The 17,079-nt window shown below is 44.1% G+C and overlaps 1 protein-coding gene across 2 annotated transcripts in view; it reads left to right on the plus strand.

Annotated features, from left to right (window-relative positions):
* Positions 1–4,482, plus strand: part of LOC111149278 (ubiquitin specific peptidase 46) — a 55,413-nt gene extending 50,931 nt beyond the window's left edge. The window contains exon 9 of one of the 2 annotated variants that reach the window (XM_022506257.1): positions 493–4,482. In XM_022506257.1, coding sequence (XP_022361965.1) covers positions 493–594 — 102 coding nt within the window. In that variant the 3' untranslated portion in view covers positions 595–4,482. The remainder of the gene's footprint in view (positions 1–492) is intronic. The other variant, XM_022506258.1, reaches the window with a different exon arrangement.
* Positions 4,483–17,079: the final 12,597 nt, after the last annotated feature.

The raw sequence follows: 17,079 nt of genomic DNA on the forward strand, positions 1-17,079 counted from the left end.
ATATCGATTGTTAAAAATACCTTTTCAGTCCGTTGGACCTGAAAATCGTTCCATCATACTCAAGTTGTTCCGTGTATTGATTTTGTTGTAAAGGAGTCCTAGCTGGAGAGATGCCACTCTCGGACGAGGCCCATTTTAGCTCACAGGGTGACACTAAAGGGAATGAACTCTGATGATCTGAAGGAATTAAGGTTTTCCCCAAAACCCCCCCGGTCTATCCTTTGAAAGGCAGAAGCCCTGGCTTCTTCAAAGAGTGCCCACATATGGTGGCCTCATAAATTAAAGGGTGGCTTTCCTCCTCAACAATTTGCAATTTACCTAACCGTGGCCCGTTGTCAAGTCTGGGGCTCTGCCAGGTGGCTGCTGAGAGTTCCCAGTTGTGCTTTTAGGACTGTGTTCCTTACATTCTCTTGTCCATCCTGTTCACTTTTCTCTCCTTCTCTCCGTCCGCACGTTAAACAGTGGTATTGTTTTGTGTCTCTTCTGTTGCAGAAAATAGATGCCCAAGCTATTGAAGAATTCTATGGCCTGACATCAGATATATCAAAAAATTCAGAATCTGGATATATTTTATTCTATCAGTCAAGAGAATAACTTAAAGAACTGCGGGACTCATTCAAATGGGGGGAAATGTTCCAAGCACTCCTACGTGGTTTCCCTGCACCCTTTGCTCCCCAGCGGCCCACCAGGGGTAGGATGCCACGTCTGATGGTCTGGCTGTGTTAGACTTTCTCTCCCTTTGGTTTTTTTGTTTGTTTGTTTGTTTTTTTTTACATGCAGCACTACTCGTGGTTTTATTTTAGTCTGAGGTAGAGTTAACTGCAATCAGATTGTAGTAAGATTTATATGAGTAACAGTTGCTAATTTTAGGATCGGGTAAACGCCCCACCACTGGCCGTGTCTGGCTGAATCCGAGTGACATTTCCAGCGAATGTCTGCAGTCTGTTTGGGTCTCTGCTGCACGGCCTATATGCCTCCCGGGATCACGTCTCAGTGCATTCCTTTCCCTTGTCCCCAGACGCACTGCTACCCAGTGTTTGCTGCTCTGCCTCTTTCCCGCCAGAAGGACAGAAGAATTGGGTAGATGTTCACCATTTAGGGGCTGCAATCATAGCTTTAAGTTTGTGCAAATGAAAACGTTTCAAAGTGAGTAACCTCAGTACGCAAAGCCTCCTCCAGGTGGAACAGGGTGACGAGAAGCTGTTCCTGGTGGCTGGTGGCTGGTGGCTGGTGGCTGGCGCCTGCCCAGGGCTGTGCTGTCCCAGCCCGGAGAGCCCCCGAGGCTAGGAAGGGAGGGAGCTCAGGGCAGGCGAAGCCCAGAGGAGGAAGCATCCGTGAACAGGGAGAAGTTACTTTTCTTCTCTTTCTACCAAAACCACGTGGCAGGAAAATAACCCTGCACTGTTTGTCTTTAGGGGCCCTCTACTTCCCTGAGGTCCCGTGAGTCCTGTCTGTCCTCTCTCTGGCACTGCTGAGCGTTGTCACGGGTGTCACTGCAGGCCTGCCGGTGTTGTGTGGTCTGTGGTAGCAGGGCTGGGACACCGCGGTCACTGCTTCCGGCCCAGCCCTCCGTGGCCGGGCAGCGCCCACGTCCTTCTCGCTCAGTGAGGACGGCGGCCCTGCGCCCTCGCCGCCATCGGCCTCGCTGCCCAGCTGTCGGCTTTGTCACGTTTCCGGCCGTTTGTCCAGGCACTGACGAGCCCCGGGGCTGACATGGAACCTTCCCAAGAGGGGTTACTGGCGTTAGCTGGGTGTGAAGGTGGGTCAGAGGAAGTGCGAGTGGGTGGGCGGAGGAATGAACAAAATGGTGGCGTCTCTTTGGCTCAGACTTCTAGAATGCTTGACAGGACCGCTTTCTGGAAGAACCTCATCTCACTAGAGTTACTTTTACCTTTTTCACTTTTGTTATATATGTATTTATTAGATCATATGCGTGTTGGTACCTTTTATTGAAAGGGTCAGTTTGGTGTTTTGCTGTCGAGCTGGTGTTTGGATTCTTACAAGTAACTATGGGTCCTAGATCTTGGCTTCCTTTGGGAAGCCAGTGACTTCCATACACTCTAACATACTGTGAACGTATTATTTTGTTACCTAATAAATCGGCGAGTGAACACGCAGATGTTTGGCATAATGTGAACTAAAACTGAAATCGAACATGTTAGTGGCCATCTTGTAACAATGAAGAGCATAGCACTTTATCTAGATGAAAACTGGATTTCTTGTCTTTGAGATACCTTGAACTGTTTATTGCTCAGAACCTAACTAAGCATGCCAACACTTCATTTGTTCATGCTTGTAGTGAAACGTTTTGCTTTTCACTGGAAAAGACAAAAACAGGGTGATCTTCATGTTATTGTTTTATACAAGTGACGAAAATATACCTTGCCTTGTTTAGAGGCAAATTCGTATTTATAAATATTTTGTCTTTTTTTTCCTCCATGAAACATATGCAGTAATCACTTACCTGGAAGGTGAGTATTTATTCTGTTTTTAAGGAGAGACACTTCGCAATTGAAGGTGACTGATACAAGGAATTGTTTGTACTATATATAACCCATATATTTGACTGCAGGTTGCAAAGTTTTAAGAAAAAAAATGATGGTTCATATCTAATATATTTGGAACTGATTCATAAGAAAAACTATTAAAATTATCTTTGAAATGACTCTTGAAGCTAATTTATTAGAAAAAAAATTTTTCAATTGGAAGCCTACAGTAGTAATATCTAAATGCTAAGTCCTAGATTTAGAGCATTTTCTTTATTACTAATATTATTTCTTTTGTACGTGTAAAGAGTTGTTCCCAGTGACTTAACAGAAGAAACTGAAAGGGTCAGTTAAAATTCAGTATTCCTGGATAGAGGTTAGGAATAGAGAACAAGTATGGAAAGTAATGCAAAAGCATTAAAATGGTTGTGTGAGGCAAGAAAAGAAGATTGGAGAAAGACCAAATCACACTTATCTGCAGTCACTCCATCAGATTTTTAAACTTTAGAGCTATCTGATCATTTCTTTCCTCTTCAGTAAATGAGACAAACACTAGGCAGCTACATTTCCCCTGTATCATTTCACTTCATGTAAAGACAGTAGCATGCAAACACTTGCATTTTTCATCCCTCATTCATCGTGGAAAGCAGAGAACGGTGTGAGATGTGTGCGACCATTCTGAGGTCAACGATAGCACAAAGGCTCAGCAATATTCCCTCAAATCGCAGGGGTTTTGTGTGTCATTTTCTAGCGGGAGTGAGGGAGTGAGTGGGCCTGCTGTATTTCTTTTAACTGCTGCGGTTTCAGAATAAGTTACAGTGTTTCCCACTTGAACGAGAGAAGACATGTTTGCTTTATTGGTTACTTACTAGCTGAGCACCCAGGTTATGGTACAGTTTGCTAAAAAGGCATTTGTATAAAAACGAATTTTGGCAAAATGTTGACCCCCAGTCCTGCTACACGGGTGCATTTTCCATTCCAAGGCAGCAGTGGGCTGCTGTGCAGAGAGCCAAGGAACAATGCAAGAAGGTGTTGGCTTGATTCGGAAGCCAGTCGTATGTGGCATTACGGCCTGACGTATTTTGGATTTCAGATGAAATAGGGAAAAAAATGATAGGAATGGTCCCTATACATTTATTTTCATGAATGTGTTTAATTTCACAGGCATGCCTAACCACGAACTATGTTCTAACTGGGGCTTAGGACTTATTTTAGCTATTGGAGTGTAGCTTTATTACAGATGGATTTTATCTTTAAACTGCATTTTGATCAACTTTGTATATTCACATGTATTAAAATATCGTGCACTAAATGTTTTGCCCTCGTTTGCTCTTATATGGTCAAGGCATTTATGAGCACTGTTGTGAATAACTCATGTAAATGGCATGGGTCAGAAAATTATTTCCCACTTTTCTGCCTAATTAAATTTCTGTTTTCCAGTATTACATTAATTTATTTTTGGCTTTCATTTTTTTGTAATCAAGGTAGTTACTGTATTTGTGTGGCCTTCGTTTGATTTTGTTGCTAAAGAAAAGAAAGTTTAGTTTTTATTTAAAATAATCTGTACCTTAATTTTCTTTTAATGTAACCAATTCAAGCACTTTAAGCAATAACGTCAATCTTGTGAAAGTTCAATCAGTTTAACACCCTGCGTCTAAACTTGTTTGCAAAAAAATAAATAAATGTAATAGGAATTCTCTTCCTAGAGAATTATATCTTGGTAACGTTATACACATGGACTTAAAACCCCATTTATAAAATGGGAGATATTGGCAAGTCTCCTGCCCCGGTAATCATTCCCAACTTAATTTCGAAGCAGTGGAAATGTAAATAACCTTCTGGTTGCTGGTGATATATAATTGCAGTGCTACTGTCAAGGTTGATAAAGTCGGTGTTCTGAAGGTAACTCGGTCCTGTTTCTGAGTTTAAAAAAAAAAGAGCAACAGAAGTAATCCAGAAACCTGTATTTGGGAAATAGCAAGTTGAGGCTCTCAGTTAGGGGGAAAAAGGGGGGTGGTCAGGTATATTAGACATCACAGTGAATTCCTTAGCTTGGGCTCTGCATATAAAAATCTTTTACCAGTTATGAAATAGAAAGATCCATTCCCCATATAAGAAAGCGGCTTCCAGCCTCTGACTTCTAGGCCCGAGTGGGGGTATGATCCTGGCCCTCTTGTACTGATAGCCAGCCCGGGGTTTCTGGAGGTTTCTGGGCTGTGGGGCCCCCAGCGGGGTGCACCCCACTCCCTATAGGGACCTGCCGGGTGGGGGCAGCATGTTGTCTCCTTCCTGAGACTCAGGCTTGCTGTTAAGATGCTCTAGGCTTGCCCCCATCTCCCCCCGCCCCAGGCCAGTCCCTTCAGGGGGTCCGCGTGTGGGCGGGAGCTTGTCATCTGAATGCATCTGCCTGGGCCCAGTGTTGGGAACTAAAAACCCACAGAGCAATTTCCATCTGTCTTCTCTCGGGGCAAGTCAACTGAACCCGACTGAACTGGGAGGTCGCCAGGGGCTGCCAGGAGTGTTGTAGGAAGGGAGGACCTTAGGAAAGGCTCTTTTCTAGGCCTGGTTCTGTCCATCGGTTAAGTGGTGTGCGCAGGATAGGTGTGTCCCCACCAGCAGAACCCATTTCTGGGGAATGAGATGTGTTTTCCATTTATCCTCCGTTTCTGTACATCGACACCTAAATACCTTTAACCAACCGTATGAAGCCTGCCTTTACCTTCTGTTTACATGAACATAAAAATCCTTGTGAAGTCGTTTTCCCCCTGAGGGAAGATTTTGACCTGGGGAATGGTACTAAAGACAAACCACTTAGACTTGTCCTAGAGATGCTCCAAGTGGAGAGGTTTCTAATGAAGTGACCATTCAGCACCTATTACGTGCCAGATTTGTTGGGAGTCAGGGGACAACAAAGGGGAGCAGACAGGACCCCCTTTCTCATTGTTTACCTCAGGAAAAAAAGAAAAGTGTCTCTGGAAAAGAAATTTAAATGGAAATACTGTGTCTGAGGGGAATTCACAGCTGAGCACAGTTTGGCCAGGGTCTCACGGAGCAGATGGGCAGTTAGATAAAGCAGGCCGGTCCCTTTCTCCCTTGGGACCCCCCTCTTGGAGTCTGACTTGCGACCCTGCCTGCTCCTCCAAGGGGCAGCCCATTTTTAAAAAACAGTGTAAACCTGTTACATTGTAGCAATGGCCTTGAGCATTTTGCCTCTTAATTTCATGTCAGAAGAGCCAGAATATTGAAAGTCTTAAAAGAGGGTTTTATGAATAAAATAAACAATCCTTTTACATTGTTACCAAATAATTAACAGCCTGTCCAAACGTTAGCCAAACCAGTCTGGGCATGAGCGTTTCTAAGCTGTGTGACTAAATGACTTTATGGACTTAACCAACCTGTGTTCCCCTTTTTGAGTTCCCCTATGTTTTAAAAGTGCTTTGAACAAAGCACGTGAGGAGCTTACAAATGAGAAGCTTTATTTCGGTTGTGAGACCCAGAGTCAGAAGCGACATTAAATGTTGTAAAAAGAATTCCTAGTTTTGTGCTCATTTCCCACACGGTGGTTCATAATAAAGTATTTATTAATGACCCGGGGGTATCCTGTCTGTGTTGTGAGTTATGTGGATGCATCTTCGTTTTTTCCCCTCCCTCGACTGAGCACACGGCTTCCATGGGGGGTTCCACCGAGGCTCTCCCGAGAGAGGGTTGGGCACTTGTGCTGTGGGTTGAAGCCCTATTTTGTTCTTACCTCCTCCTCGTTGTACAGAGCTTGGAGAAGAAAACAGAGCTGTAGATCTGACTTGGCAGGAGGCAAAACAATTTAAGTTGAAGCCACCATTTCTATGTATTTAAGCAAGTTCTCCTGTGATCCAACTCAACTGTGTTTGTATTAAAGAGTGTCTTAGTAGACCTTGCGTGAGAGAACATTCTGTGCTAAGGTAACTGAAAATAAACACGGGAACAATTTAAGAGTGAGCCTTCATCCCTCAATCTCTTTCCCGGAGAGCTCGTCTCCAGGTTGAGAATTGCCTCTATCCCACGCTGAGGGGTAGAAAAATATTTTCTAATGGGTTATGAAATCTGTGTGAAGACTCCTTCTCTTCCCCCCTCCCCCAGGATTATTTGAAAAACTGAAAAGTTGCTTCTGGATATTTTTCCATCCCTTCAACCCCTCACCCTCACCCCCTCCTCCCAAAGGCCAGGGAACAAAAATAAGGATGAGTTGCCAGCGGATGTAGGTCATCTGTGCTGGTCTGAGGAGTCAGCAGAAAGAGGGGGAGAGGCTGTGGGCTGGAGAGGATCCCTCTTCCCGGATGATCACTGATGGCCCTGGCTCTAAGTTACGTCCTTGGAGAAGCCAAAGTTTATGAGGAGCAAACTCACCTCAGAATCCGCCCTCAAGTGGGAATTCGTGCAAAGCATGGGGCTCTCAGAGGCCTCAGCGGAGGGGACTCAGGTTCTAGCTTCTAGCCTGCGTCTCACTGCTGCTCCTGGCCCAACCTACATCTGCCCTGCAGGGTTAGCTGAACCCCAGTAAACCCACAAGCACTAGAGGTGCTAATGCATGGTATTTGGCAAAGGGGCCCTTCTGCAAGGTCCTCGAGGGGGATAAAAACACAACATCCAGAAACCGTGGAAAGCCTAGAGGAGCTCGTGTCTGTGATGAGGACCTGGGGCAGCGTGCTCTCCTGCTTCCTCTGACCTGATCCTCCCCACATCCCCCAGGCCTGAAAGACAAGACCAAACAGAGCGGAAAACAAGAAAAACAGCCCTGGCAGGTGGGAACTAGCTCACGACAGCTACGTTCTGGATGTGGTTAGGAGCTGACCCAGTGCTCCTGCTGGCCCGCGGTGTTCTCCGGCTGGACGTAAGCAATGTCACAGAACACCAACCTCGGTCAAGGTCATGCTGTGACCACGATGCAGTGGCACAAAACAAGACCCCTTCGGAGTTTTATCTAGCACAGGTAGAAACAAGGTCCCTGCAGACCACAGACTGCCCAACATTCCTCCCTCCCACCAACCTGAGTCACTGCCCCCGCTTTACCAGTGACGGCCTTAGCTGTGCTTTCCTTGGTCCCAGCTGAGATACAGTGTCAGCAACGATCGGAGAGTTATCCCCACTTCTGGACAGCACCCAATCCGGAGCTAACCCCTCTTCCTTGGACCTTCCCCCAAATGTCCAAACCAAAGCCCCAATCCGTAGGTTCTCTCTGCACACTGTTACTGGGATGCCCCATGCTTCCCCACCACGTGTGGTCTCACTGCTACGAACATCAAACATGGTTCACTCAACCACCGCTGTGTTCCTGTTTGGTCCAGCTGGAGAGCAGCCACAGAGGAGTGTGCTAGACTGAGAGATAAGCCACTTCCTGGGGTCAGCCTGGATCTGCCATGCTCATGGCTGGAAGAAAAACGAGCCACACATGTTCAAGGTTGTCACTGGTGTCCCGGTACCTAGCTGATCTATGGAAACTCCTGGCCAGAGGGGGGGATGGTGGTGTTGGTCTGGATGCCAAGGGAGGCTTCTTACAAGGGACTTTGGATAAATCTGGACTCAGGTTTTCCTTACCTGTAAAATGAAATTAGAACAGGATCGTGAAGTGCAGAAACTGCTGGAAAGTATGGTAGGTCTTGTGACATTAACAAAGACCTCTGACAGGCATGAAGCTTCACACGTGAAAGGGACACTCTCTCTTCAAAGAGATCATTTCTTCTCTCCGTTGTCCCTTTCCCTTCTGAAACTTCACGTCTAGAAGAGGTCTTGGAGCAAAAACAAGTGCTTGATACCACGCTGGGGCTTGAGGGGTAGAACCCAAGAAGAGTGGAGGACAGTTGCTTAAGGGTGCCACTTAGCTCTTTCATGCTACGGGCAGGCAGAAGATGAATCAAAGAAAGGGGTAGAAAATGGCATCATCGAGGAACTGATACAAAGTGAAGTTAAGTGAAACATCCGACAGCTTCTTTGGTATTCTGGAAGGTGATAGGGAGAGTGCCCCACAGCAAGCCAGCTAAGATGACAAGGCATAACTTTAATCTTCACAGTTTTGCTTAAGGCCAAACATACTGTTCTCCCCCCGCTCCTCCGCTATTCACAATTTGGTTAAAATTCTGAAGGATTTTATTAATGTATTTGAGAGAGAATGAGAGAACGCATGCACACAGGAGCGGGGAGGGGCAGAGGGAGAGGGAGAAGCAGGGAGCCCAACTAGGGCTCGATCCCGGGACCCCAGGACCATGACCCAAGCCAAAGGCAGATGCTTAACCAACTGAGCCCCCCAGAAGCCCCCACAATTTGGTTAAAATTCTTCACAAGCTCTTGATTTTTGTGCACACAGGCTGGAAGACCTCTGCAAGAGTGATACGGGGGTAGGGATTCATTTGTTGTTTTTGAATTTCTGGGAAATCACTCTGCATTTTTGGAGCAGACTTCCATTATTCTTGCTAGAGGCATTTATTTGTAATTATGTCCGCTGACTGCAAACTATAGGATAGATCATAGAATTTTAATTACGTTAGGCTCAGGATTATTCTCTTCTCCATTTACATATGCGAGGGAGTGATGGACAGACAGAGGGTCTATAGTGACATTTGAGAACAGGGACTGGGAATGATGGAATGAGGTACATGTGAGAAACACATCCAAGAAGAAAGGTTGCAAAACAGAGCCGAAGGGATCAGGGAGAGACGGTGGTTAGTTTCCTTAGGGATGGCTGGTTAGTGCGTGACTTCTGTCACACTAAGATTTAGAGGAAGCTGACTGACGTGATCTATTCTAAACTCGATTTCAGGGAGAGCAGATTACACACACACACACATATTTAAACTGTATGATAAGAAAGTCAAGAGAACAGAGTACTGGACCTGCACAAACCCGCGACTTGTCTTCAACAGGTAATTACAGCCGATCTTGGTTTAGACGGATAGAATCTTCAGGTTGTGCTCCAAAGTGACCAAAACTCGGAAGCCTCCAACTCCTCCGGGTATCTAAATGACAAAAGGTCATTTCAAAGCCCTCTAGCTTGAAATGATGTGTCATTCCTTGAGCCGGAAACCTTTCTGCATAAAGTGGAAACATTTTTGCACTACAGAGATTTTATGGTTGAAGTAGGCTTACTTGCATAGTGGCTAAATCACATGAAATATAATGAAAATGAAGCTGAGGTGTTTGAGGATGACCACATTTATTTAGAAAATTATAATGAACATCATTAATGGCTCTATCAGTTCAAACCCCACATTGGGCTCCGTGTTGGGTGTAGAGGCTACTTAAAAAAAAATTAAGAAGTGCAAAGTTTTACAGTTCACATCTATCCCATATGCCTTCTCTTCTAGGTCGTCTACCTTTCCATCTACCCCTTATCTTTCTGGAATTTTCCCAGAGAGATGGGGCCAGGCTCAGTATTTGTATTTGTCTCCACCCTTTCTTGTTGGTATTTTCCCTCCTGGCATGTCATGAACAGATTTCACTGGTTAATAGATTAAATCAAGGAATGCCAAAGCAGAAAGGAAGTTCCCAGTTAACAGTGCAAATTTTCCAAAGCTGAGACAAGGAAGCCCTGAGATCTTAACAAGACTTGCTTGCTTTGCTTTCCAAGCTGGTATGACCTAGAGAAAGGAAGGAGGGGCTGGGGGAAGTCCCCTTGGCATTGAAGAAGGGCCACCATTGTGTGTGGTGGACCCTTGGAGCAGGAAAGGGCCACAAGCTCCATGTTAGTGTTCCAAATCTCATTTCCACCTCTGTCCACTGACAGGGCCTCAGAGCTGCAGGGATCTGGGCAGGGAAAGAGAAACAGGTGGTCTTAGCAATCAGGGCTAGAGCAAAAACCCAAGGGTCTTAGGAATGGAACTTCATCCTCCCCACCCCATTGTCCAAATGAGCTAAGGCTGAGGTTTTCAAACCTTTCATCTAGGGGACGCCTAGGTGGCTTAGTCAGCCGAGCAGCTGCCTTCGGCTCGGGTTGTGATCCTGGGGTCCTGGGATCAAGTCCTGCATCAGGCTCCTTGCTCGGCAGGGAGCCTGCTTCTCTCTCTCCCTTTGCCTGCTTGTGCTTTCTCTCTAAAAACACTTTTCATTAAGTCGCACAATCTTCTTTGATAAACAAAATCTTATGTAGAACCTTACTAAGGGTGTACATAGTATTTTATGTCGCATTTTATTAATGTACATTTTATAAGCTAACTTTATAAGATCAGGGAGAGCAATGAGGAGACTATTGACGACCATGATGTTTTGAAACTGGCAGTGTTTTCTAGGTCTCAGCTCCCAGCCATGAATCTACGAATGTGGTTTTGCTCACACAGAATTAAGAAAATCCAAGTTCACACAGATATATAGATATATATACATATATGTATCTGTATATATATATATATAAAAATAATTACAAATAATATTTTGTTTTATTGTTTTTCTGTTGTTTTTTAAAAAGCTGCCTTGCAAATTCCAGGATTCTTTTCAGTAGAGAGAGAGCGGAGAACTTTTATTTTTGAAATCTTCATAAAAACAAGCTAACCTGCCAAGTCAACTCAGTTGGAAGTCTCCAATGAATTAAAAAAATTTTTTTTTAAAGATTTTATTTATTTATTTGACAGACAGAGATCACAAGTAGGCAGAGAGGCAGGCAGAGAGAAAGAGGAAGGGAAGCAGGCTCCCTGCTAAGCAAAGAGCCCGATGCGGGGCTTGATCCCAGGTCCCTGGTATCATGACCTGAGCCTAAGGCAGAGGCTTTAATCCACTGAGCCACCCAGGCGCCCCTGAATTTAAATTTGATTTAAAACACACTGGAGTATGTCTGTTGGTTATTAAACCAAGTTCTATTTTTAAAAAGTGAAATCCTAATGAAAACGCTTCTGGAACCCCTAAAACAGGGTTTCATGGATTTCAGTTTGAAAACTACCAATCTGGTATTCAAAAGGTAAGGCTTCCATGGAGCGCCTGGGTGGCTCAGTTGGTTAAGCATCAGACTCTTGGCTTTGGCTCAGGTCATGATCTCAGGGTCCTGGAATCGAGCCCCATGTCGGGCTCCAAGCTCAACAGGGGGTCTGTTTGAGATTCTCTCTCTCGCTCTGTCTCTCTGCCCCTCCCCTTCATGCATGACCTCTCTCTCTCACTCTCTCTCTCTGTCTCTTTAAATAAATAAGTCTCAAAAGGTAAGACTTCCTTTATTTCTTTACCCAAACATCTTTCAGCCTTTAACGCTGCCCTTTCATGGCTTTCTCCCCCTTTAAAAAGCACATTGAGGTGATTTTTTTTTTTTTTGCCATCTTTATGGAGATGTAATTGACATATAACATTGTATCCATTTAAAGCATACAAGGTAATGATATGAAGTCCATATATGTGGCAAAATAATTTCCGCAATTACCTTAGTTAACAGCCATCACCTCAAAGAGTTACAGTGTTTTGCTCTGGTTTTTTGTTGTGAGAACTTTTAAGATCTACTCTCCTAGCAACTTTCAAATAGGGTTGAGCTCATTTAAACTCTGTTTCACTAAAATAGTACTGTTGGCCAGAGGATAGAAAGGAGGCCAAAGTAGCCAGCCCATTCTGCCCCACCCCCCAGGGTTGGGAGGAGTTCCAGTGCCAAGTAAAGTGATCAAGTAAGTGGGCTTAATTCTCATGGCTTCTTCAGTCCTCCCATCAGACCTTCTCCCTCTCTGTTCGGTATCCCGTGACTCAGACCCTATTTCTGCAAGGTGTTTGCAGGCTATACTGGTAAACCAGTTCAGCTGCTATGTCTACTGGTAGTCTTTTGCAAGTACTAGTTATTTGTATTACATATTTATTGAGCAATTTCTACGTGTGAGATAGTATGCTAAACACATTACATGGGTTAACTCCTTGGGTTCCCATAACAACCCCGTGAGATGGGGTCTAGTAGTATCATTCCCACCTAGGGATGGGGAAACTGAGGCTGGCACTTATGAAGCTTTGTTCTGATACCACCAAAGCCACCTGGTTTGAATTTCAGGTGCAAATGGTGAGGTAGTTCAGATCCCAACTTTGTGCATCGGAAGAATAGATTTTCCATAAGTAACACAGCAGTGAAGAACACTAATTTTGAAATCAAATTAAGATGAATTAGAATATAGGCTCTGCCACCTACCACTGGTGTGTTCTTGGTCAGTCTCAGTTTCCTTATCTGTAAAATGGGGATGATGATGATAACAGTATTTATGTGTGAGTGTTATGAGGATTAAATGAGGTGAAGTATATCAGACACATAACGCAACCCTTGCCTCTGTGTTCAGTGCATTCAATACATTCGATGTTATAAGTGTTCAGAAATTATTAGTAGTTATTGTCATTATTAATTCATGAATAGGTCTGGGCTAGCTGAACAAATGGTACCAGTCAAATCTTCAACCTATGTACATATTTAAAATAGAAACTAATGAAGTTGCCTGGATTAATTTAAGATAAGAAGTAAGACTATGCTAACACCATTTAGATTTTTTTTTTTTTTGAGATTTTATTTATTTATTTGAGATACAGAGAGCACACGCAAGGGAGCATGAGTGCGGAGGGGGCAGGGTGAGAGTGCAGGGGCAGAGGGAGAGGGAGAAGCAGACTCCCTGCTGAGCAGGGAGCCCGATGTGGGGCTCGATCCCAGGACCCTGAGATCATGACCTGAGCCGAAGGCAGATGCTTAACCGACTGAGCCACCCAGGCTTCCCAACACCATTTAGATTACTTCTTTTACTCTTTGGAGGTCTGATCACTTCTCCGAGAGACACTAGCTCATGTTTTGTGTCCGCTGTGGCCTGGTTCTAAGGTTGGTGTATGTGTGTGTGTGTGTTTTTTTTTTTTCATGTAAACCTTTTGTTTTAATAAATAAAACATTCATGCCTTAGATTTTAAATTGCGCTTATAGATGAGGAACACTTCTAGGTCCAAACAGGTTAATAACGAAGCTACTCCTTCTAGCAGGAAAGCGTGACCCCCACTCCCGCCCCCGCCCCATGTCTTTTAAGCCTAAAGAGCAGAGACTTGATGTCAGAGAACATAAAATTAGTGTTTCCTATCTTCTTTTCCTTTAGGGCAACAAAGTCAGCAGATCAGGGTCTGGGCGTAGATGCGCACTGTTCCGGCCAGCCAATGAGAGAGCAGGAGGAGCTGAGAACATCGAGTCATCATTCCTGCACTTTGAGTGAACTTCGTCTGCAAGTAGCTTTAGGACTCATTTTTGCCCCCTGGGAGCTTTTCGGGCTGCTGAGGTCTACATCAGTCAGCGTTTTCTCCAAAAGCGCCATTTCTGTGCTTGCAAAAGGACAAAAGGACAAAAGGACAAAGGGACAAAGGGCTTGCCAGCTGCACGTGGGGCTCAGCAGCCTTGCGGTGGCCGGACTCAAAGACGCTCCTATCTCTCCTGGGCCCAAAGGGACAGTCACTCAGGCTGCCTGGCCACTGAAGACTGGCCCAGCCAATCAGCTGCTCCAGATCTGTAGGAATTTCGCAGCCCCTTTTCAGAGCCCTGTAGGGATGGCCCCCTGGCTTTTTTTTTTTTTTTTTCATTCTGAAACACCATGCTTTCCCCTAGCTCCACTCCTGCAACATGTTTACCTTTTCTTTGAAAAAAAAAAAAAAACTGAGTTATTTTTAAAATAAAGAGCATTTGACATTTATTTTTTTTACATTCAACTTACATAAGTGACACGCAAATCACAATTACAGTTCAAAATTCAAAACTACCTGGTAAAATAGGGTAGAAACTGAGAGTCCCCTTTTCCAACAGCATTTCCTTCCCCAAAGGTAACTAGCAATGAGAGGTATTAGAAGGCCCTTCCAGACCTTCTCTTGCATTAATGTACATATATATGCACGTGGATATATAAACATGCACGTGTTTGCTTTTGACTTCTAACACTTAAAATGTTATTAAACATTATTCTGCAGCTCATTTCCACCCAACTCAATTGTCTTGAAGAACTTTCTATACGAGAACTACTTCATTAAAAAAAAATTGCATATAATTCTATAACATAATGTATCATAACTTATTTAAAGAGCATTTAGGTTCTTTACTTGCTATTATTTTTTTTAAGATTTTATTTATTTATTTGTCATACAGAGATCACAAGTAGGCAGAGAAGCAGGCAGAGAGAGAGGAGGAAGCAGGCTCCCCGCTGAGCAGAGAGCCCGATGCGGGGCTCGATCCCAGGACCCTGGGATCACGACCTGAGCCGAAGGCAGAGGCTTTAACCCACTGAGCCACCCAGGCGCCCCTTTACTTGCTATTATAAGCAAACTTGTAGTAAGTGTCTTTGTAAGGGACTCATGAAACCTTTTTTTTTTTTTTTTTTTAAGAAATCTCTATGCACCACATGGGGCTCGAACTCAAGACCCCCGAGATCAAGCGTCACCTGCTGTACCAACCGAACCAGCCAGGTGCCCTTTATTAAACCTCTTGGACAAGAGCTAACACTGAACTTCAGAACTCCTTGGGCTTACGAATGCCCAAAGAGATTTTTTTAGTTTCATGTGTGTTTAACACTCACAGACCCGGGAGCCATCATCTAAGGGGAGTAATTGGAGACATAATTTTAAATTTTCTGGAAGACAGTGTAAAATGCACTTGACGTTTATCCTCATCTGGTGTTTGGGATTCTTTCAAGTATCCTACAGCCAAGAGAGGCTTGAAAGTTGATAATGTGTGTTTTTCCATTGTTACCCTTTCATCAGGGTCTAAAATTTCCAACTGGTTCACTTGCGAAACTTGTCTTTTTGCTGAAGTGCTTTTCCCTTGATGTGGGATTGTTTTTTAACAGTTGCCAAAGTCACATGATTTAAATTGCAAATGCCACAAAATGTATTCTCCTGCTGTTATTCCCGAGATAAAAAAATGTACAGATCTGAAATTTGAAGGGTAGGACTTGGAAAAGAGTAGGTGGGACTTCAGAAGTGACTGTTTTAAAATCTTCATGAAAGTGATGACTTCAGTCCTTACTTTGACTTTAAAGCCTCTTAAATAATCTTGTTTGTCTGTCAGACAGTCGCTGGGACGGTGATTAATAAACCTCCTCTAGCCTGAGTGGACGGTTGCTCCAAAATTCTGAGAGAGGCAAATGTGCCAGGAGTCAGAGACAGGAATCCAGACCCCGACTACACCTGGAGTAGTGACTGTCCCCCTTGAGCGTGCCCCAGGTGCAGCTGGCAGCTCTCCGTAGCATCGTTTCCGGGTCTTGTGCCCACTTAGCCCACGTTTCACTATCATCCCTTCTGCAGTGCTTATAGTTCATCCTCGAGCATTTTTTACATCAGTGGAAACAAGTTATTAGTATGTAGTCTGTAATAATTATGTTAATGATAATGCTTTATATTTATGCTTGTGGCGACTTGAATGGTTATTGTAATATATTGAGAGATAATATTATGCTAATAGATCAACCTGAAAGAAACTGACGTATAGACTTGGGACAATGACAAATGTCCATCGGATGCCTCTCTCTCTTCATTCCCCAGGCCAGTTCCTTTACCTCCAAGACATACATTAACTGCACAGGTGTCTCTTCATGTCTATGGTCAAATGCCTAGTCCAAGCCTCTTTTCTGTCTTGCAGGGACCAACCTTCTTCTTCTTCTTCTTTTTTTTTTTTTTTTTGATTTTATTTATTTATTTGACAGAGAGAGATCACAAGCAGGCAGAGCAGCAGGCAGAGGGAGAGGGGGAAACAGACTCCCTGCTGAGCAGAGAGCCTCAAGTGGGGCTCGATCCCTGGACCCTGAGACAATGACCTGAGCCAGAGGCAGAGGCTTAACCCACTGAGCCACCCATGTGCCCAGGGACCAATCTTCTTGATCGCTTTCTTCAGCCTATTCATGACCCTGCGGCCTGAGGGATTTCTTTACCTTTTTATTCTGAAAAAAATTGCAAACCTCCAGAAAAGCTGCAATAATAGAATAATAAGCATCCATATACCTTTACCGAGATTTACTGATTGCAATTTTTTCGCCTTATTTTAAATTAAATTTTAGTGTCCATGCTAGGTTTGCAATTTAGAATTTAAATTGTTTTTTTCTCTTTCAACTCCTCCTGTGGGCAGAGGGACTATCTTCTTTTGAAGTGTTGTAATCAGACCCTGCTTCAATACCTCCCTAATGCTAATTGCAAATGCCTTCATATGATGTGGCATTTCCTAGCTGGTTCATAACCAGAACTGGCAAGGTTTTGCCAGGAAGTTTATATTGAAATATTTTTAAAAATTCACATACTCATTTAATAAGTAGATATTTATTGAGTGCATACTACGTGGCAGGCAGGGCTGGGCAATCATGGACACATTTCTGCAGCCTGCTGTTTGGCGTGGGAAAATAAATTTTATCACGACCACCCACTGCAGTGAGTATCTTTACAACCTAGACACTGGGTTCTGGGCACTCTATATTCATAATTAAATCTATTGACAGTCCAGTGAGTAAGGTTTTACTACCCCTGGTTTACTTTCTTTTAAAAATTAATTTATCGGGGCGCCTGGGTGGCTCAGTGGGTTAAAGCCTCTGCCTTTGGCTCAGATCATGATCCCAGGGTCCTGGGATTGAGCCCCACATCGGGCTCTCTCCTCGGTGGGGAGCCTGCTTCCTCCTCTCTCTCT

This window comes from Enhydra lutris, unplaced genomic scaffold, assembly GCF_002288905.1.
Source record: "Enhydra lutris kenyoni isolate GAN:26980312 unplaced genomic scaffold, ASM228890v2 scaffoldscaffold21, whole genome shotgun sequence".
NCBI lineage: Eukaryota > Metazoa > Chordata > Mammalia > Carnivora > Mustelidae > Enhydra > Enhydra lutris.